We start from the raw sequence: 21,741 nt of genomic DNA on the forward strand, positions 1-21,741 counted from the left end.
TGTTGCTATGATATTTAGGAGAAGACTCCACGTTATTGCTTCATATTTGTTATAATAATCAATATGAGAATTTATCAACCATAAAAACACAGAAGCAGAAGCTTACAAGATGTACGTGAAGGCAGCCTTGATTCATGAAGAGGAATGTCAGCCTTGGGAAGTTACCCAGTCTCTGATTGGGCACATTGAATCACGTGTTTATTTCCCAAGCGGAGTTTCCACGACAGCTGGAAGCCGAGCGGCACAGGCGCATCGTTTCTTTGGTAAAATAATTTGAAATAACAAGACTTCTGCTCGTCTCAGCTCCTCTACATAAACGTTGGTCTGGCATGGGCGACAAGAGGAGCCCCACAAGGTAACTACCGCCTCAGTGCGTCCTTAATATTCTTGCTAGGGGAGGGGAGCGGACATCGGCGAGCGCACGGAGGGGGAAAAAAAATGGGTTTTCTCTCTGGTCTCTCACTCTCTCGCGCTGCGTTTGTGTGAGTGTGTGCGAGGTACCCGCGCGCGGGTGTGAAAATCTCATCGGCAATTACAGTGTCAGATCACAGCGCGCTTGCAGATGATTTCCTAAATCCTATAGGCTGAAGGCCAGATGTTTGCTATCGATAGCTTTGTCGGAAGACAGCCGAACTCACCCGTGTCTCATTTGCTCTCATTCCCTGTCTTCTATTTTCGTTTGTTTAATTCTCCTTTTTGTTTTTACATTTATTGTCTTTAAAGGCCGAAGCGTCAACCGAAGCCCTCCTCCGACGAGGGGTTTTGGGACTGCAGCGTGTGTACGTACAAGAACACGGCAGAGGCTTTTAAGTGCATGATGTGTGATGTCAGGAAGGGGACATCAACAAGGTAAGGCGACGGATTTACGTTGCTTTTTGATGTGTTTGGCTTTTCCGGGCCCCATTGAGGAGGTCCCTGGGGATAGAGGGGCCGCCCCCCCACAGCAAAGTCGCCCCATCTCTCATTGCAATTTGTGGGTTTTTGCCAGTAATTATTTGTATCGTAGTCGGATATTTGTTTCTTACTTTTCTGCATGTAATCCACACACAAACATTATGTTAGCTAGTACTTTCCCCTCTAGTTTTCGTCAAGTGTATTTATTCAGTATGTTTGTGTGTAAAAGAAAACAAGCAGATCCTTAAACTCATTCAAAGTCAGTATGTTGATTAGCTGATTTTACTTTCAACTTATCCCGTAAGTTGTGCAGTCCCCTCCTCGGTGTTGCCCGAGTGTTGACACAGCTAACAGGAAGAGCTCGCTCTTTAGGTCCACACATTCATCCCTCTGCCCTGGAGAAATCTGCAACAGACAGGAGGGGAGATAGATGCTTCTCAGAAGGGTGCTCATGACCTCGCTTACAAATACTCAGGCGTACAAATAAACAGCACAAAGGCGCACACTCCACGCCCTCTGCGCCTGTGGCTGATATTTCCCCTGACATCAGTGATTTAAAGCAGGAAATTGCAGTTATTCCTGAGTGGCAGTCATTATCGAGAGGAAAACACAACAAAGGGCGAAGGAGAGGAAGTGTAGCTGTTTGCTCTGGCTCGGGGACACAGTGTGTGTTGTTACGTGATCTCCCTCTTTAATGCATCACTAATTATCCTTCTCTACATCAGCACAACTTTCCTAATGATTAAGCTTCAACAGAGCAAACAATGAATCTTTGATGCCTTTTGTGGTGTTTCTTTGTTGCGTGGGTTTGTTAATGCTTGTGTTTGTTTCTTCGTGTGTGTGTGTGTGTGTGTATGTGTGTGTGGGAGGGCTAGCTGTGAAAAGAGGTTGTCAGAGCAGCTGCCAGACAGACAGCCGTAGCTCATTACTATGCAACAGCTTAATCAGCCTGCTGTCATCAGAGGCACACACGCACGCCCAGATGCACTCATCATGCAAATTTTCAACATGACCGCATGCATATTTGAATGCAAACACACACACACACACACACCCATAAACCCTCACGTGTACAGTTGTTGAGTTAAGCTTGAGTTACAGACACGCTGCCGTCATTGTGTCCATCTTCCTGTAGCTGAGTGTTGATTGTTGTGGACACTTCATTGACTGTGGTGGGCTTCTGAGTAGCATTCTATGCCAAGAACCTGTCTTGAGTCCCCCTGACACCAAAAAATGTGGCATTCTTAGTCTTCCCCATCTGGGCAACAGTTTCTCACTAAAATCCCTGATGCTCAAGCAACAAATCTAGAAAAATATCTGTGAGAAGGTCTTGTTTGATGCGGATAAACTCCTGCTTTCCCGACTTCAGTGCTGCAGAAATATTGTCGTGTTCTTGTAGAAGGACACACACCAACACGTACACACACCAAACATGGCTTAGCACTGCAGCAAAAGCGGCCACACAGGTGGTCGCAGCTGTTAATGGCCAAACACGCCAGACAAGTGGAAATTCTCTGCGAGCAAGCTGAAGGTGCTAAAGGGCGAACGATGTGCGGAATATAAATGTGAGGCATGGCAAATTCCTACACTGGTTAGTAAATAAGCATGACTGAGCTGTTGCTGCAAGTGATGAATTAAGGCTTGACAGGAGCATGTCATGTCCAGTGCAGCACCTGATGTGGGTTCTGTTAAATCAGCTCGCCATATTCTCAGAGCACAGATCTGTTTTCTTTTCTTTTTATTCCTTTGGTTAAAAGTAGTGGCTAAAAACAGAAGACACACTGGAGAAGTAGAGATAAGAGTGTTTGCATGTCGATGTCTGTCAAGACAACAAGATGAATGTTTTATACGGGTGAGGTTTAGCTGATCTTGCCCCCTACATCCCTGTGATGTGGTGAGATGATCTACAGCAGGGGTCCAAGGTAGGCGGCCGATTGAAAGCAGAATGTCAAGGCTGTTATTCTGACTGCAGGCAGATGGGGAAACATCAGCGCAATCGGACGCCTTTATCTGAGGGAAGGCTTGGAAATGGAGGGCAGTTTGACTAAACGGGAACTGGCTGATGTTCCACTTATTCTGTCAGCACCTTGGTAGTCAAATTTGAAGGAACAAAATTGGAACCTGCACGTGCAGAAAGTTTGGTAATGCTGCTCTTTTCTTTGCCTCCATTTGTAGAGAAAAATACTGTCCTGCTGCAAACTCGCTGCAGTCATTTGTGTAAATTGATCCTTAAAAATGATGTTGCTCCAACTCTGCAACCTGCTAGCTCCCATTATTTAATTAAAGTCATCTTGGAGCAGCTCTTGGATCGCATATCAGGCAGTCTCATTAACTTTGCAGAGAACAACTTAACTTGTAAGTCTTTGGTCTCAGTCCCAGCCTTAGAAAACAGATGTTGCGCAGAGGTGTGAAATCAAGTTTGATTTCTACATTAGCTGAATATACCCAGACCAGGTCCTTGGGCAAGGCACATAAGGCCTCCCACTTCACCCATTATGACTCGTTCTGGATTATATTGTCATACTAAAGCTTCAAATATACAAGTCTCCTGTCTTGTTTGGAATGAAAGCTGAAAATGTCATGTGACACGTTGCTGACAGACAGCTGTTCCAGCTAAATGCAATCTATAGCTAAATACTACAGGGTATAACAGAGCAGCGTGTGACCTTCTCTGGTGTCTGCACCACCTGCAACAGTTCACTGAGCTGATCTGACAAGTGAGAGCCACCAGGGAAACGCTCCACATTCTGTTTTCCAGCTTTACAGTATATCACTGCAGGTCAGAACACGGAGCCCGATCACGTTCCTGTTAGTTTGTGCTCTGCCTGTCTCTGCCTTTTATTTGTTCTTCATCTCGGTGATTGCAGTTTGCTCCCTTCCTACGTCTCTGTCTCTCCCCTGGAGATGAACTTAACCCTGGGCGTCTCTCTGACAGAATGACTGATGTGCAGGTTTTCATCAGCTCCACCTAAAACAAGCTTCAGCCACTCTGGCTTGCTGAGAAGCTTTCAGCATGTCGCTGTCTTAGATGCTGTTTGCTCATGCTTTGGAAAAAACCTCAACCTCGCTGTCCACGTGCTAAAAATTATGGCGCAATTGCCCTCGACTTGATGATCTCACGCTGGAAGTTTGTAGCTTAAAATGTAATTGAAACAAAAGTCAATTTTCAAAGCAGGATTCATGTTCTGTTGATCTAAAAATTGACATAATTGCAGCTTTGTTTGAACATTTTAAAAATAAAGCTTTGGATTCGGATATTGTTCATCAAATTCTTATCATTTTGGCTTGAACTTTTTGAATTCAGTCAATAACTGCGTTCAGTCGACACCCATTAGAAGATAGAAGATAACGATCAGCCTTCCGGAAATGTCTGATTGTGGGAAACCGAGACTGGGAGTCATGGCAGGGAGTTGCAGAGATCAAAATAATCAAAAACTGCCTGTGCTCCACATGTCTGCATACGTTTCTTTTTCAAGTTTACCATCCTGGAGAAATAAAGTCAGAGACCATGTAAACAGTCTACCCTTCATCTTTATTAGCCATGTTTTAAGAGGGGATAGTGTGAAGATAGTTTTTTTAATATGATCTGCTTTTAAGAGGGATTAGAGATTTTGTTGTTAAATGAATTGAGAACGGTTCCATTTTAGCTTCTCAGCTGGTTATGGTGCAGTTAGAACAACACTTATTAGAAACAACACGCATGATGGAAGTGAAACCTATTGAAGGAAAAAGCTGTAACAGATGCCATCAAGCAGCGCAACATCCTGAAAATAGCATCAAATGTAGTAGTTACGATACTGACACTGAGTTTGTACGTATCTCTCTCACCGTCCTGTTGGTGGGGTACAGAGGTGGAAATGGGAGGAGTCTGAGATGATGTGCCGTTGAGCTGGCAGCAGAGGTAGCCGCACACCTGTGTGTGTGTGTGTGTGTGTGTGTGTGTGTGTGTGTGTGTGTGTGTGTGTGTGTGTGTGTGTGTGTGTGTGTGTGTGTGTGTGTGTGTGTGTGTGTGTGTGTGTGTGTGTGTGTGTGTGTGTGTGTGTGACAGGAAGAGCTGCCATAACATGTTTCCACAGCACTGGCATGCTGTTTGGAGGCACACATTGATATGACGCTGTTTCGTCATTGTTTTTTTCTCAACCTTGTGCAAAGATGAGCACAGGAGACATAACATTTTTTTATTTATTTTGGCTTTAGTAGCTTTTATTCATACCTGTAGATAGACAGAAAGTGGTCTGACATGCAGGAAAGGGCAACAGGTCGGGAATCAAGCCCAGGCCATCTGCAACGAGGGCTTTCAACCTCTGAACGCAGGGCGCAGATTTTAGTTACCCCGTGTTATTTCTTGTCGTTCTAGTGGGATCTCTTTGTGGAAAGGGTTTTGGATTACAGAGACTTTCTGGTGAGAATTTTGTACATTTTCTTATAATATATTTCTTGACATCATAAAAGGATGATCATATAAACTTTTGGCCAAATTTACAACCCCTACCGTGTAATCGGATGTATTAGATATTAGGTAAAAGCTGCCTTTTTCTACAGATTTTATAGGCTTTTTTGATCCTGGTTCTTTATCTGTCAAGGTTTGCACATTAAAAACATTTACGATATAACCAAAAAAAACCTTTGCTTTGCTTTGAAGATGCCATTGTGCATTTTCCTCTCTGATAACAAAAAACAAGCAACTGGCAGAAAGTAACTCCTCAGAATCTCGTGTTTCCATTCCCTTAAGTGCTGCTGAGTTTGTTTTCATTGTTCTGCGACACCTTTGTGTACCTCCGAGAAAAGGCTTCCACAAACTAAAGTGTTACGAAACCCTTCCAGCTGTTTTTGTTGGGCCTTGGCTGTCTGATTTTTGGAAAAAATAACTTGAATCAGGTCAGATTAGCATTAGAAAAGGAGATGCCAGACAAACATGTTGTCCGAGGTAGTATTTTTGCATGATAAAACGTAGATGGAGTAATAATGACATGATAATGACTGATAAAATAGCATCTTTTGATTGGTTGCATAAATGTAAAGCAGGATATAAACCAGCAATGGACAGCTTGTCACACAATTTAAACGATAACCTCCTCACTCACTCAGCATACAGACAGAGTGTACACTACTGACAATGAATTTGACTGTTATCACGTCAGTGTGGCTCAAGATTATGGCTACGTGATAAGCCTGTAATTACTGCGCTGACACTGATGCACGACACCCTGCTCTGTGTGTTTGTGCAGGCAGGCGCTTCTGAGAGGAGAATGTAGCTCAGTGTGGCCAGCGGGCTGTAGAAGGTGTCATAAACCACAGGACGTGGAAAGCCATCTGTCTCTGTGTTACACGCACACACACACACACACACACACACACAGAGTAGTAGCATGTACAGGCAGGGAAAGATATTAATCATCTGGTTGGAGGAGCTCCCATGAGCAGCATACTGCCTGCTGATGAAAAAGAATTTAAAAAGAAAAACCTGATGGGCACACACACACACACACACACACACACACACACACACTCGCAGCTCGGTTGAGGGTGTTCAACAGGGCGTAAAATGAGGTGTTTCACAGCGATCTTACAATCATCACAGAACAGGGAGGTGAGATTTGTTTGCAACCAAACCCTCTGGTGCATTTTTGCAGACCATCAGCTGATATGTGGGCTGTTTCCTCATCAGGCATTATACTCTATAACTGATAAACACACAGTCCGCTTCCCCGTAAAACATGCCAAGTATGTGCGGCTTACTCCTCAGGAGTTGGGAGACTTCTGGCACGCCGTCAGCCAAATATTTCAAATCAGTTCATGAGTTTATTAGGAAATAATTAAAAGGTTTATCGGTTTCTGTGTTGCTGTTTTAAGCTTGTTTTGATAAGTTAAAGACTAATAAATGCATGAAGACGACGTGCATAAAAGACTGATCGATAAAGAAAATGGGGGGCGGGTTAACCCACAGTTTGCCACAAAGCTCAAAACGGGTTGTTTTTATTAACCACAGAGCTGCAGTGATTATGTGTTGTGGTTTGGGTCTGATCCGACACTGCATTGAAGACATTTTCAGTATTTACTGTATTAATCTAAAGAATCAAATCACAGATTAATCAATACTGAAAATAATTTGAGCAATCCTGATAAACTCGGGTTGATGTTTTCGAGATTCATGGTTCTCAAGGGAAAGTAACGCAATAATTCTCTTTGTGCTGGGGTCACATCGGATCACATGAAACCCCCTGGAGGCAGTTTGAATCTAAGCAAACAATTATCTTATTAAAGTTCTGGTTCATGCTTGTCATCTTGTTTCTTAATGAGTCATAGAGGTGAACCGTTTGCCCACTATAGCACAGACATTAACTGTTAACCACCTATTGAATCTGTTACATACAAAGATTTAGTTTTATGGTTATGAGCCAGTCAGCACCACAGGAGGTGCTGTTTGGTTTGAGCACAGGCTAGCAGCAGGGGGAAAGAGTGTGAGGGTCAGTGGGTGCATCAGAAGGAGGGAGGAGAGTGAGAAAGGCCAGAGGAGCGAGATAGCAATAGATGACGTGCGCACTTGTGTGTGCGTGTGACATATTTGAGAAAAGGTCACCCAGAGTTCCTTGTTCAGTGGCGACATTTTGGTTTTCTGACCCCTATGTTGCAGAATGAAGCGCATTTGTCTTTAGCTTTTGCCTCACCTTTAAAAGTAGGAGCTGAAGAGGCTTAGAATGAGCAACTTAGTCTTTTTTTTGGTTTAAACTAATGTAAAACAGACGTTTCTTGCATAAGTGGCAGTTAAAAGAAGCAAGTAAAGGCAAAAGGAAGTTTTCCTGGACCACTTCTGCAAATCGAGGAGAAAAATAATGGTATTTTTTGCCATTTTTCTCCTTTGAAGAAATAGATTTTGGTGTATTTAAGCCCTGCTCATAACATCCTAATTTCTCAGCGTGGGACTCCATTAGCTGTTGTAGAATGGATTGCATGAGGGGGAGCAAATATCGACTTCAGCAGCTGTTCCAACACTCAGTATTAATGTCAGAGAGAATAGGCTGTTACGTTATGTGCAGAAATTCTTTTTAGAGTCAATAAACGCACACAAACACGCACTCAGCACCCAAAGGGAGGCCGCTAGTGAAGGACTCAGTTGTAAGATAAACACAGTTTGATTGGGTTAAGAGAAACAGCTCTGTTTAGACCTGCTGCTTTGCCTCGCCAGCCTCCTCTTTCATTTTCAGATTATTGAGCCGGCTCGGTTGGGTAAGTGGCCAACAGCTTCACTGTAACACGCAGAGGAAGATTGGATATACAAAATGTGTTTATCATTGGCCTCAGTTGCTCTAAGGCTCAGTTGCTCTGTCGTTTCCTACCGTGCCAAATAGGTTGTGATATTGGACATACAGCTCATCTTTAACTTGTAAGCCTATTGGATCTTTTGGATCAATGTGTTTGATAGAAGCCAAGACCCTCAGTGAATGTAGATATATTGCATGATGTCATGTCTGTTTGTTAGGGTTAACAGACATGATAAAACTATACTGTTTATATGGTGGAACCACGGTGACATTGTTGGGTATCAAACATGTCTGTTCTGAGTTAGAAACCCATAAAAGATGATGAAGCATCAAAGTGTTTTTCTTTGATAATGCACAATACTCTTGAAGTTCTAAATTTAGTGGCCTCAAACCAGCTTTGGTTTTGGTTGTAAGATGCATTTGTTATGTGGTCTACACAGCAGTTGGCTAACCTTTGACCAAAATAAGCAGCAAAACCACCACATACAAACATGCCTTTGTACAATAGATGGATGTTCTCCGAAGGCCTGATGCTTTGTTCATGCACACCATTGTCGGCTTTGCTCACCAAAATTGATGTCACACAAAAGTTGGCGTTCCATCTGTTTCAGTATCTGTTTGTCTGGTCAAGCAGGTCTTTATATTTGTAACCTAGTGCGAGGGGCGCATTTAACCGACAGGAAGAGCTGCAGGAACAAATGTCTGTATGACCAATCAAAACCCAAAAAGGTAACTTCAATGTAGACACTAAAAAACAACATAAAACCTGCTTAAAAATTCATTTTGACCTGCACTGAATACATTCCTGTGGTGTCGGGGTGTTGCCACCTACTGTTGTGGAGGAGAACTGCAGTGACTGTCTCAGTGACACACTACAGTCTGTGGAGAGGTTTTATGTTTTAAGTATTTGGAATCTGGACAGTTCTTTAGGGGCAGACATTTTGTGCATGTCACTATATGACAGTCGCTCTTCATTGTCAAGAGGGCCATTTACGGTGAAAGTTGTAAACAAAAGAAGTGAATTACATAGGACTCTGAGCAGAGGACATATCGAGGTCTCTGACTTTGTTTAAAAGAAAGAATCTAAGCAGTTCTGCAGCATCTTGCTGACAAGACAGACATATTAGAGGATCTTACTATCTCCTCCTTATCAGATAGTTATGTAGGCCAAGAGACCCATTTGCATTTCACTCTAGCCTTGCTAACATCACATTTATTTCTGTGAAGGCACTGATAACTTAAAAAAAATGACTGGAAGAGTCTCTTTGAAGCTGGGCCCAAATTTAGGTCATCCTAGAATTGTTAAACAACAGCTTTGCCCTCAGAACATGCAAGCTGACCGTGTAACTCCTCACTGAAAGTAATACAGAAGACTCAACACCGAGTTAAATAGGACACCAAGGCTTGTTTTGGCACAAATGTGGCACGGAGCACTGCAACACTTGTCCATGCGCTCAGATTAATTCTACAGATGGATTCTGCTAGGTCGAGTACATTTAAAAAAACACTCTGTACTTGTTTTGTGTTACCATCCTTATGATTGAATTAGGCAAGCGCTAATGGACATTCATTTTTCATGAAGCATGAGCTTTTAGAGTCATTTTATAGGAGCATAAACACAATGATACATTTTACACAAACAGGTGAAGATACCACTTTAAAATACTAAGCTAGTAGAGTGAAAACACTGTATTATATCTTCAGTGTTTGATTTTTAGCTCTAAATACCAATGTGACAGCTAAATAGGGCAAAAAAAAGGAGATGGTGTTCTTATCATTTCATCATCTTTCCCTCATGCTCACTGCAGTATGCGTATGTATGTGTGCACGAGTGCAGGCGTGTGCAGTCATTACAGCATCTGTCTCTAACAGCATGACAACATTTTCATGTGGATCCACATTCGAGCTGTATTCTCCTTTGGTTTGCTGTAGATTCATGCTGTGATGTGTGCAGGCGCATGTGTGAAAGTAAATGTGTTTGTGTTCGCATGAAAAATCATCGCTCGATATGTAGACCCTCTCAACAGATGGCCTTTTCAGCACACTCGCCTCTTGGCTATGGCTCTTGCCAGCCCCTAAACACACTCTCACACACACAGTCCGTGACAGAAATGAGATTTCAGCCCTCATTCATATACTCCGAGCAGTTGCATTATGTGGAATTTTATAGACGGTAGACATCGGCGTTGAGGACGAGCACCAGGTAACTACAGTATGTTTCACTGTTATTGATTCTATCTACAGCAAACTGTGACACTAACTTTATATATTTGCAATTATTTTGATAGATTTACAGTAACATTACACACAAAATTTTCTCTCATTCGTATTTATGGCCTCATCAGCTGTCTTGCTGGTCTTTGTTCATTTTGCCGTTTACCGAACAGACTGCAGTCGAGTCTGTCACAAAATCTGCTGGGTCAGTTCAGCTGCTGCTAAGTGAACCCGTATTATGATTATTACGGCAATAGATCAGCGCGAGGCCTCCTCTCCCTGTTCCCACTGTGGGCAACACGAGACGTCGTTTTCTACAGAAACCAAACGAGTTATGACAAGTCAAAAGCTTTGACAAGTGTGCCGTGTTTTTGAGCATGTTGTTACCTGAGGGTAAGTAGCTAATTGCTTTTCCTTGGACACAATAATAGTGAAGTGCACGAGGGGATGGTAAATTCAAACTATGGATGCTTGTGTGAGTAACTCTGTTAGTTGTTTCTGCAACCTCCCAGAAACCGATGCAGATAAGGCAGAAAACATTGATAAACATGCCATTGGCCCTTTAAGGTTGGTTTGAAAGGATACACTTTTGCTTGGCAATTAAAACTAACCTATAAACAATAAAGATATATTATATTATATTATATTATAAGGCTGCCTTCACACTGGCTGCGTGTTGTATGTGACTTTCTGAAGGGCTGCAACCGAGTTTGGCTGCTCAGCACTCTGATTACACCGATGTCCTCAAGCGTTGTTTTTAAGCATTTTGGCAAAACATATATACTGATACTTATAATGTCTCTGATAGGCCAACATCTGCTGCAAAATGGCATAACAGCTGTGCTGTAGAAATTATAATATGAAGAGGCTATTAGCAGAATTAATGGGGCCTTCATATAGGATGCGGGATGTGCTGCATTCATTCAGGAAGTAGCTCATTTTTCCAGCTGCAAACCTGGATGTAGGTTGTATTTGTCAAACTGTCAGAGGAAAGTCCTGCTGTTCCTGTTACTGAAGAGGTGGAGATGAGCAGCAGCTAAGAGAGTACAGGTTCATAATATCCTCAGGGCAGGACTAGAGTTTGGAGAGTTTAGGCTCATCCAGGAGCTGCACCTGTACAATGACTGCTTCTAAGTCTACTTCTAAGTAAGAAGTAATTTGACACCCTATTAGGGAGAGTCTCATTGAGAACCAACTTTTAGCAGCCATCACTCTAAACAGTGTAGGGCAATTAGTTGAGATCTGCCAGATGAAATCATTTTAACCAATCCACTGTCCCCAGCTTTACGCAGTGCAGGGTGGAATAGACTTTCCAAACCAGGGAGGAAAGAGGAAACAGTGTTCGGAGAGAGGGCTCACCTCACTTTGCCCACTTCTTTAAACGTTAAGGAGTAAGGTTGGAAAAGCATGCAAGCAGAAAAACAGTCGGGGGATAAGAAAGGGTCACGGAAGATGGAGCGTTTTTTTTCTTTCCCAGTCATTCAAAACATGGATTTGAATATTCAAGTAAAGGAAATATTCATAGGCTGTCTGTAAGATAGATCAGACAAAAAGAAACTGGGATAAACAACAAATTCATTACTGGCTTGAAAAGCTGTAATCTCTGCACCTAAGCCTTTACGTACCTGCATTCTGAATCCGGTATGTGTGCACGCTTGAGATTCCTACTGCATCCTTGTATATTCTGAACAGATCTTATCTTGTCAGTGTGAACCCCTGTGAACGTTACAACAAGCCTGTGCAGGTATACCACATCTGCCTTATGGCAGAATGTGGGCTTTTATTCTCAATTTTCAGTGTTGCTGCCTGCAGCTGGTGTTAAAAACCCTTCAGCGCCACCATCCTAACCAGCGCTGGCAGCCATTATTGGCTCCTGATTATGGTGGTAGGCTAGCATGAGACCATGTGCTCAGTGTGATTTTCCTTCTCATTAATCTGCCACACTGTCTCTCCCTTTCTCTCTCCTGCCTTATGTCTCTGTTCAACCTCCTTCCCCCTGGATCAGGAAGCCTCGACCCGTCTCCCAGCTCGTCTCTCAGCAGCAGGTAACGCAGCAGTTTGTGCTGCCGTCGCAGCCCAAGAAAGAAAAGAAGGAGCGAGTCGAGAGGGACAAGAGTGACAGAGAGCCGGCGCTCAAAAAGAACGGCCACAAGAAGATGAGGTAAACAAGCCAACGCAAGGTTTAGGGATCAGCAGGGAACAGATATCAGAATCACTCTGGTTATGTTGGCACTCATGTCACAATACATAGATTACTTCAAGTGGAGATGGTGAGAAATATATTTCAAAGTAACATTAGGAAGATATTTGGGGGTTTTCAGTGAATTAGTGAAAAGTCTGGGCAAATCAATCAACATAGGATGGAGAATAAAGGCCTTAGAGGGTCAACAAAAGGGAAATATTTTTTGGATTAATGTCCTAAATTCACGAGAAAAAATGAAAAGCTTTGAGATTAAAATAATACAAGAAATAAAGTCCTCATTTCTTTATATATTACCAGGAAAATGGAGTCCAGCAATTTATTGAAGAATGTTTAAACATGAATGGAAATTTGATTAAAACTAAGTAGAATTCTAATAAGCTTGAAAGTGCTTCTTTTATTCTCCAACACAGCCTGAACCCTCTCAGACAATCTTTCTTGTAATTTCTTTAAGGAGTCTTCAGGAATAGTTCTCCAGGCTTCTTGAAGGACATTCAAGATCTCTTCTTTGGATGTTGTCCCACGCTGCTTCAATAATGTTGAGATACAGGCTCTGGATATGCCAATTCATGATTGATAGTGTGCCCAGTACCTACGTTTTTTGGCTAACAGCTCTTTGGGAATCATCTGGTTGGTGCAAAGACTGCGTTACCTTTGGCATAAATGCAGCTATAGAAAGTAGAGCCAAAGATATGTCTTTGCAACACGAGGACCTGACTGCAAATGAGTGAAAAAGCAGCCAATATCCCGAGAAAAATCTTTGAAAGTCTTTGAGAAAGCCTGGAGAACTACTGCTCAAGACCACTTTAAAAGATTACAAGAACGTTTGGCTGCTTGGGAGTGAAATAAGAAAATAAGAATGTTTTTAATTTGTTTATTTTCTAATCATCCCACCTCACCACCTCTTTCTTTCTTTTTTCTGCACACTCCTCAGGCCGAGATTAAAAAACATCGACCGGAGCAGCGCCCAGCACCTGGAGGTGACGGTTGGGGACCTGACAGTCATCATAACGGACTTTAAGGAGAAGGCCAAGCCCTCGTCCACTTCGACCACTTCCTCCAGTTCTGCCTCTTCGGCCGACCACCTCAGCCAGAACGGCTCCAGCTCAGAAAACACAGAGAGGGGCTTGTCCCGCTCCTCCTCGCCTCGAGGAGAGGGAAGCTCGGTCAACGGGGAATCCCACTGAGTCAGCCTCTCAGATCCTCACCCCCGGCCCCCACCCATATCTCACATGCAGGTCCACGGGTCAGTAGTGGAGCATCCTGCCATTCATTCAGAGCAGCACGGTCTTTATTAAAACCTGTTTTTTTTTTTTTTGTTTTCTGGAGGAATTTGTTTTGAAAGATTCCAAAGTTGCTTTCACAGTTTTAGTTAAGTCAGTTAAAAGACTGAAATTCTGCATTGAGAAAGCAATATGAAACCCTTTTTAAAAGACTCTGTCTTTTAAATCGGATACTTCACGTGATCAGAAGGAAACCACACGCTGTCCAAACCAGCTGCTCGCAGACACTTTGATCCTGATGAGAAACTTCTTCAGAACTGACCTGAGAAATGTGTCGAAATGAACTTATGGATCGAGTTTGGACAGAGCGCTGGATCCTTTTTTTTTCCTTTTTCTATTTTTTCCTCCTCCACATTATGGTTATTCAAAGAAATGTGCAGCCCCACCCTTGCTCTCTTCTCTGACTCACGGTTGGCTGGCAGACTGACCTATTCTTACTCCCTGTGTGGAATTTTCTGCCTCCGTCTGGAATCTTTAGTGACCCGTTAAAAAGCCTAACCATCAGTGTCTCCTACACTAAGCCTTCAACCTGACAGCGACCCTTCCCACCGATGTTGATACTCAAAGCTTCTCCTCGTGGACTGCTTCTGCTGTAGAGGGACCTATTTTTTTGACACAGCATAGAGACTGTACACCCGGCACCATGTGGTGTATTTCCATAATGTTTGGAGAAGGTTTGATAGTGGAAGTGTGATTGTTATGTCCATTTAGAAGGCATTTGGCTGAATTTTTGAAAGGTAAATCCTGGTGTCATTGTGTTTTAATCTCATCATTTATTTTGTTCAACTACCACAAACCACTGGAGGACTGATGCTGGCCGATTGTAGACCAAATTAAGAGTTAAAAGCTGTGTTCCTGCTGCTCAGAAGACAAAAACTAGAGCGAGGTTTATCACAGTTTGCTTTAATTAAACATTTGTTGCATAGTAATTTTGATATGAATGACTTAGAAATGAACAAAATGCCAGAGGTGGTCGCTAAAGCTGTAAATGACACCAGTATGCTCCTTTTAATCATTCTGTGCTGCACAAATAGGGCTGCACTGGTTTCAGGTCCCAGCGGAGAAGCACAGGAGGTGCCGGTTCGGCCCTCTCTTTGGACTCAAAATGGGAAGAAGATTCGACTTCTGGACATGAACTTTTACGAGCTGTGCAAGAGATGCCTGCAATGTGATGGACTTCAGAAATGAACTGAGCAAAGTTTCAGAGGTTATTAAACTTTCAGCAGAACAACCATAGATCAACTTAACTACACAATAACTTATAAAACTTGTAGAATAATGACACAAAGAAAATAGATATTTCTAAAATATTGTACTGCAATGTTTTGATGTGGTTGTATTATTCATCATATCAGTGTTGTTGAGATTTTTACTTCACATTTTAGCACATCCTGAGGACTGTCATGGCATGATGATATTAAAAGTCTTGATATATTGTGGGAGACACTGTCTTAGTTTGTTAGTATTGTTTAATGTGATTTTCTTAGGTTCACTACTTTAGCTGGGACTAGGTGTGAACTCGGAGAACTGTTCGAACATTTGTGGCAAAGATACAAGGACACATAAAATATGTTGGTGTCACTTAATAGTAGGTTTATTTTCTTTTAGTTTTGCCATGCTTATTTGTTGAAAAACGTGTGTGGACTTTTATTACATGTCTGAATAAGAAAATCACAAAAATCAAACAAGAAGAACTTGTCTATTTCTTCTGAACATGCAGGTGTGTGAATGCCTACGCAGCCTTCTCTTCTAAGCTGTAAATATGAGAATAACTCCATTAACACAGTCTTCCTCACATCATCGAGCCAATCGTTGGTTTTTTTATACAATTGTCCAACTCTAAATGCTGCATTTTTGTAAAACTATGTTGTAGTTATAAAGTAACTAAAGAGTAGCTCCATCAACCAGCTGTCAGGTCAATTGGTGAAAAACACATCAGTTAAAACTAAAAACACTTTTCCCTGAACAAGAATTCATAAAACACAATTAAACTAGACACAAAGCATCGCAACTAAACCAAAAAACCCATCAGCATGTCGGCAGGAAATAAAAACATAAGACAAACCATAGTAACATGACATTTCAACCCCAAACCACAGGAAGATTTGACCTGAAAATAAGACTTTCATAGAAAAAAACACATATAAACCTAACACAAAGCAACAATTCTGAAACTACAACTTAAAACAGTCCACTGAGAACAAAACAACATGCAAAAATACACAAAAATACGAGTTTTGCCCCGCTTCTCTACTCTGTCACCTCTGACAGAGTGATTAGTGGTTTCCTTCTATGTTTCCATCTATGTTTTCTTCTATTGTTAGCTTTTTATATAGCTTGTTATATCTTCATTTGTAAGTCGTTTTGGATAAAAGCGTCTGCTAAATGCATAAACATATCGACTCACTTAATGGAAATTAAATCGACATTCAGTTCTGTTTTTTTAAAAAGGCACCAACATCTAAAAGGACAACTCTCTTAAAGTCACACTGAATGAGTCTTTTCAGAGGTGAAACCAATTCACTTTTCGCTCCCACCCTTCCCCCACGGAGGGTCCCGGCCTCTCGCTTGTGTTGCAGCTGCTTCAGGTTGAAGGACAGGGCCGGAAGTTTCTGATGCTCCCTTCAAAATAATAGATTGAAAAAAGGTGCACAAAGCTGCTAAACTGAATTGAATAGGACTCAGAAAATAGTTATTTTTATCGTTAATTGATCTAGCTTAATACTTGATAATGAAGGTGCAAGTGAGCTTTACCAGTTCTTAAGGTAGACTGGGACTTTTGGCTGTTTATTGATGATTTGTTAGTTAATGGATTAAGTTTTTGAGGGGCATAAATGCTTCCACCATACCAAAATAGGAAAAATAAATCCAGCAAAGACCTGACACAGAACCTGACAGGTGCATTTGGCTCTTCAGTTGATCCATCTACTGCCGATGATGGTCTCCATGGAAATGTAGCTGTCAAGAAGTCATTCTTAAGGAAAGGAAACAGGGAGAAAAGGCTGAGCTATGCCAAATGATACAAGAATTGGACTGAAAATCAGTGACAACAGGTCTTATGAAGGGATGAATCCTCCCCAGAGCCCGGACCTCAACATTATTGAAGCAGTGTGGGATCATCTTAACAGAGAACGGAACAAAAGGCAGCCAACCTCCAAAGAAGAGCTTTGTGATGTCCTTGAAGAAGCCTGGAGAACTATTCCTGAAGACTACTTAAAGAAATGACAGAAAGCTTGTCTGAGAGGGCTCTGGTTGAAGATTAAAAGTAGTCATAACAAAGCTCATTAAAACATTCTGTTTTAGCATTTATGTATACATGTATTTCAATAAATCCTAACATCTTATTCCCTCTTCCTATATATCCCCTGAGCCCCTCTGACTTTGTGAGATAAAGAAATGTAGATAGTGTCTAAGGTGTATAAGTATACAAGATTACTCTAAAAAAGAAGTAAAATACCAAAATAATTGAAGCCAGAGGGTGCAGAGATGATATTCCTTACAGTGTGATAATGACATGTTAATAACAAAGAACCATATCAAACTACACAAAGAAAGAAAGAGAGAAACTTCAATTAAACTCAATTCAGTTCACTTTCACCCTCCTGCTTTGCTGTTACCTCTCTGTCTGCAGTCTCTGTAGAGATGTGTTAGATTTGTTCCTGTAGTCCTAATATTGCCTTCTTGATAACTTACACACACAGCTATTTTTCCCAAACATTGTTGAGTAATGCAGGCAAAAGTTGCAGAACCCAAATATGTCCGCCAGAGGGCGTCTTTGTCACATCTGTAAAATCTAGCTTGAAGCGGTTTTATTTTCTAAACGTCGACCGGAAGGGTTGCATCATGGCGTCTAACTTCGCAGTTAGTCCAAAACGCTAGTTTCTGGGTCATGACTTTAGCTCCGAAATACGTTTTCAAACTTCATAATGCGGCGTTACATACGTGCACTGATTCTGTGCATGGTATTTGCCGTGTTTTCGGGCTTATACGTGTACAATAAGCTGTTTTACTCGGACGTGTCGGCCGGGGGAAACGGACCGAAGAGGGTATTCATCCCACCGAAAGACCCCGGAGCCTGGCGTGGGGCCGCGGACAAGAATGGGCACCAAAATCCACGCTGGTACAATAGGTAGAATTGGATATTCTTGGGTTTTTTTAAGGTCGCAATTGGATTTTACAGTGAAAACGGTGGTGCTAAACGTAGACAGAGAAGTTGAGTGTGCAACACATCAACAACCAGTGATGCAGAGGAATGTCAGACATTGGTGCGAGACCCGATTTACAACGAATGGGCTGTTATTGTGTGATTATGATAGCGGCGCGAGACCTGCTCAGGTGTAAGTGTGCAGCTGTTTGTGCAAACTTGTGTGGAAATGATGTACAAAAAAGCTAGTACGTGTCCCAGAACCCACACCCACTTTACATCGCTTAGAAACTGATTTGAAAAAAAAGGCAAGAAAAAGATCTGGTTGTGCAAATATACAACCAGATATTTGTGAGGTAGTTTTAAAACCGTGTTTCTTTTCTAATCTGACCTTTGATGCCTCAGAGGAGATCTGAGGATGTTAGGTGGACAGCTGGGACAAGTGGCTGCTGTTGAGAGGAGAAAACTATCTAATGGCAAAACAGCTTAATGTGTCCAGCTTGACGGTTCACATTGGCCCTGAAATCAGTCATACTTTGACTCTGTCCTCTCCCTGCAGGTACATCATGCGTCATGGCGTTCAGAGGGGACCTGAGCATCCCATGCACCTGGCTGTGGTGGCCTGTGGGGAGAGGCTGGGGGAGACTCTCACCATGATCAAATCTGCTGTGCTTTTCACTATCAAGCCCCTCTACCTGCACATCTTCGCTGAGGATCAGCTCCACGCCAGCTTCATGGAAGCCGTGAGAAGGATTATTTTTAAAAATTCATTTATTTTGTGTTGCAAAATACGACGGCTTAGAAAAGAGAAAAAGTGCTCTTCTATGCATTTTCCCACCAGAAAACCAGTGCATTCTTATCTGTGTTGCAGTTGGAGTCGTGGACCGATTCTGTTCGCTCCAAGTTCAACTACACAGTTTACTCCATCAGCTTCCCCAGTGACAACGCAGTCGAGTGGAAGAAACTCTTCAAACCCTGCGCTTCTCAGAGGCTCTTCTTGCCTGTGAGTTTCCTATAGTAACACAATGATTTTAATTTCAACCAAAGTGTAAATATGATGTTGTTGTAATATCAGCGTTACCTTGTTACTCCTCTGCAGGGATTCTATGCTTGCAGCATGTCCCTTTAAAACCACTGCAGAATCCTTTCATTAGAATTTTTCTTCTGTGTCCTGTCTGCCTTTGCCTTTTGTACTTTGCAGCTAATCTTAAAAGATGTCGACTCGATCGTGTACGTCGACTCAGACATCCTCTTCCTGCAACCTGTAGACCACTTGTGGGCCTTCCTGTCTCAGTTTAATCCCACTCAGCTGGCTGCCATGGCTCCAGAGCACGAGGAGCCCCGCATTGCCTGGTACAACCGCTTCGCCCGGCACCCCTTCTACGGCAGGACGGGCATCAACTCAGGTGTCATGCTCATGAACATAACAAGAATGAGGAGCACGTTCTTCAGGGTGAGGCTCAAGTGTGGGTGTGCTGCCTTTTATGGACCACAAGATGGCCTCCTACTGCCGTAGTTGATGCTCATGCAGAAAATGTCGCTGTTCATCATCCTACTTGTTGATGTGTGCTAACAGAATGACATGACATCGGTGGGGCTGCGCTGGGAAGAGCTGCTGATGCCTCTGCTCCAGAAATACAAACTGAATATAACCTGGGGAGACCAGGACCTTCTCAATATCATTTTCCACCACAACCCTGGTAAGACTGGATAGTGTAGTGGTGTGATTGCCACCTTTCGTGTGGGAGACCTGGGTTCAAATCTGCATGAAAGGTACTATCTCCAGTCAGGGTCCTTAGGCAAAACCCCCTAACTGTCTACCTGTAAGTCACTTTGGATAAAAGTGTCTGCTAAATACATAAACAAGACCCACATAAATGTGCATATAGCAGATATATGTGCTTAAAGTACAGATTTCTATATTGTTCTTGTTAGACACTGGCTTATTACAGGTGTCATTACACTGGATACCGAGTCTATGTCCCTGATTTGTTAAGAGTTGTTCTCTGCCCTCTATTCTCAGAGTTCTTGCTGGAGTTTCCGTGCAAGTGGAACTATCGCCCCGATCATTGCATCTATGGCAGTAACTGTGCCTCTGCTGAGGAGGACGGCATCTATATATTGCATGGAAACAGAGGGGTTTACCATGACAACAAACAACCTGCTTTCAGGGCTGTTTACGAGGCTATAAAAAAGGTTTGTGTTTTTTGTGGAAGTGTGTGGGTTGTGCATTTCTTTTATATCGATTCCAACATTTTGTTGAGCCAGCATTTGTACTGGACCTAAGTGTTTCTAGACAAGCCTTGCAGCTCTGCAGCTGTGTCGGGAATGGCCCGGGTTCTTTTTGGGTTCATATCAGGTCCCTGCGTAAAGGAACGGAGAGAGAACTCTGATTGGACAGGGCTGTTGAAAAGTCTCTTGGTTCCTGTGTATTCCCCTCAGCTTCTCTGTCATATTTATGTCCAAACAGCACCTGCAATGTCATCTGTGGGGTTCAGTCCCCTAGATTTCTACCAAGGTTTCTTCGAAGTGGAAAGTCAATCTCTGATTGGACACATTAGTATTTATGTTAGATCATGTTAATGAGAAAGTGTGTCCTGTTTCAACTCTAAAGTTTTATGTGTTGGGACTCCAAAATGTTTCTATAACCCTTCTCAGATTGATTTGCTGCAGCAGAAGAACATTTCTGGGGGCTTTCCTCCGCGGCATTGTGTTAACACACACCTGAACACTCCAGAGCAGTAAAACGTCTGCTTTTATAGAGGCGCTGACACACCCGCTGATGATCAGTCAATGAAAAGCATTTTATGAGCAGCACCTCAGTATTGTAGTAATGGAAGCAGCTGACCCTATCTTTTTGTTTTGAAACAGCTGATCAGACGTTTAATTTTCCTGCTTCCATCAGTGAGTGAAAAGGAACAAGCGCCCTCTTGTTAAGCCTCTTTGATTTATCAAACTTTAAAAAAGGGGGTTTGACAAGCCTTTTTCCACTCTTGTGGGTGTAATTTAGCTGATGAAAAGCCCTTTTATAACCCCAGTGACACATCTGCTCTCAGCTGCCCTTTTGGACTGTAGCTTTGGACTCACATTGTCTGCATTGAAAAGCACAAATCTCTACTACTGACAGAGGGTTGGAGTGAAAGCTAATTTCCCCCTTGAGGATGTTTATGAGTTGCTTACCCGCAGTGAAATGATATTGACGACACAAGTGGCATTTACTTAATGAAGCCATCAACGCTGGAAGTGTCATTGCTTTCCTATTGAACATAGATCAGGCTGATGGCTTATCCATACCTGATCCACAGTCTGCAGTTAAAGCTATGGCGTTGTAGGACAGGATCAATTATGGTATTAGACACATATGTACTTGTACAAGGTGCTGGTTCTACTGAGAGGAGACACTCACACAAAGGTCCAACAAACATTCCCCCAGTCCACAGCGATGCTTTTATAGATTTGTGATCAAGTCTGATTTGCCAGGAGGATGCAGGCGAATGGATCTGTTTTCTGTGTGCTTAATCATCTTAACGTGACATTACTCCACAGTGACAGTTCAGTTTATTTAAAAAAAAAGGCAAATATGAAGGCTTTAAGCTAATTTTGTGACCAGCAGCAAGCTGACAGAAACACAAGCTTTCTGCATGAGCGTGTTAAAAGAGTGCACGTGCTTTTAGAGCAGATATATGCTGTGGCTGAAGGCTAATTGCAGACGAGGAGCAGGTGACAGACCAGCTGGGGGAAGGC

At 42.5% G+C, this 21,741-nt stretch overlaps 2 protein-coding genes across 3 annotated transcripts in view; both read left to right on the forward strand.

The window, feature by feature from the left end:
- The first annotated feature begins 190 nt into the window (after positions 1-190).
- Positions 191-15,295, forward strand: yaf2 (YY1 associated factor 2). The gene is made up of 4 exons (XM_072377801.1): positions 191-355; positions 724-849; positions 12,376-12,531; positions 13,505-15,295. The coding sequence occupies exons 1-4, from the start codon at positions 330-332 to the stop codon at positions 13,755-13,757; spliced, it is 561 nt and encodes a 186-aa protein (XP_072233902.1). The 5' UTR covers positions 191-329; the 3' UTR covers positions 13,758-15,295.
- A 2,392-nt stretch (positions 15,296-17,687) lies between these two features.
- Positions 17,688-21,741, forward strand: part of gxylt1b (glucoside xylosyltransferase 1b) — a 366,738-nt gene continuing 362,684 nt past the window's right edge. For both annotated transcript variants that reach the window (XR_011909971.1, XM_072377793.1), the window contains exons 1-6: positions 17,688-17,982; positions 18,557-18,740; positions 18,869-19,000; positions 19,199-19,450; positions 19,574-19,697; positions 20,021-20,193. Coding sequence is in view for 1 of the 2 variants with exons in the window: in XM_072377793.1 (XP_072233894.1) it covers positions 17,780-17,982; positions 18,557-18,740; positions 18,869-19,000; positions 19,199-19,450; positions 19,574-19,697; positions 20,021-20,193 (1,068 nt within the window). In the remaining variant the exon portion in view is untranslated. The remainder of the gene's footprint in view (positions 17,983-18,556; positions 18,741-18,868; positions 19,001-19,198; positions 19,451-19,573; positions 19,698-20,020; positions 20,194-21,741) is intronic.

The sequence above is a fragment of the Leuresthes tenuis genome, unplaced genomic scaffold (assembly GCF_036924035.1).
Source record: "Leuresthes tenuis unplaced genomic scaffold, fLeuTen1.0.hap1 SCAF_23, whole genome shotgun sequence".
NCBI lineage: Eukaryota > Metazoa > Chordata > Actinopteri > Atheriniformes > Atherinopsidae > Leuresthes > Leuresthes tenuis.

Bases quoted from the DNA above. Each gene is read 5' to 3' on its own strand.
- yaf2 (XM_072377801.1), top strand. From the start codon at position 330: ATGGGCGACAAGAGGAGCCCCACAAG. The intron at 356-723 runs GTAACTACCGCC...TTGTCTTTAAAG, and splicing joins GACAAGAGGAGCCCCACAAG to GCCGAAGCGTCAACCGAAGC. The intron at 850-12,375 runs GTAAGGCGACGG...CCCCTGGATCAG, and splicing joins AGGAAGGGGACATCAACAAG to GAAGCCTCGACCCGTCTCCC.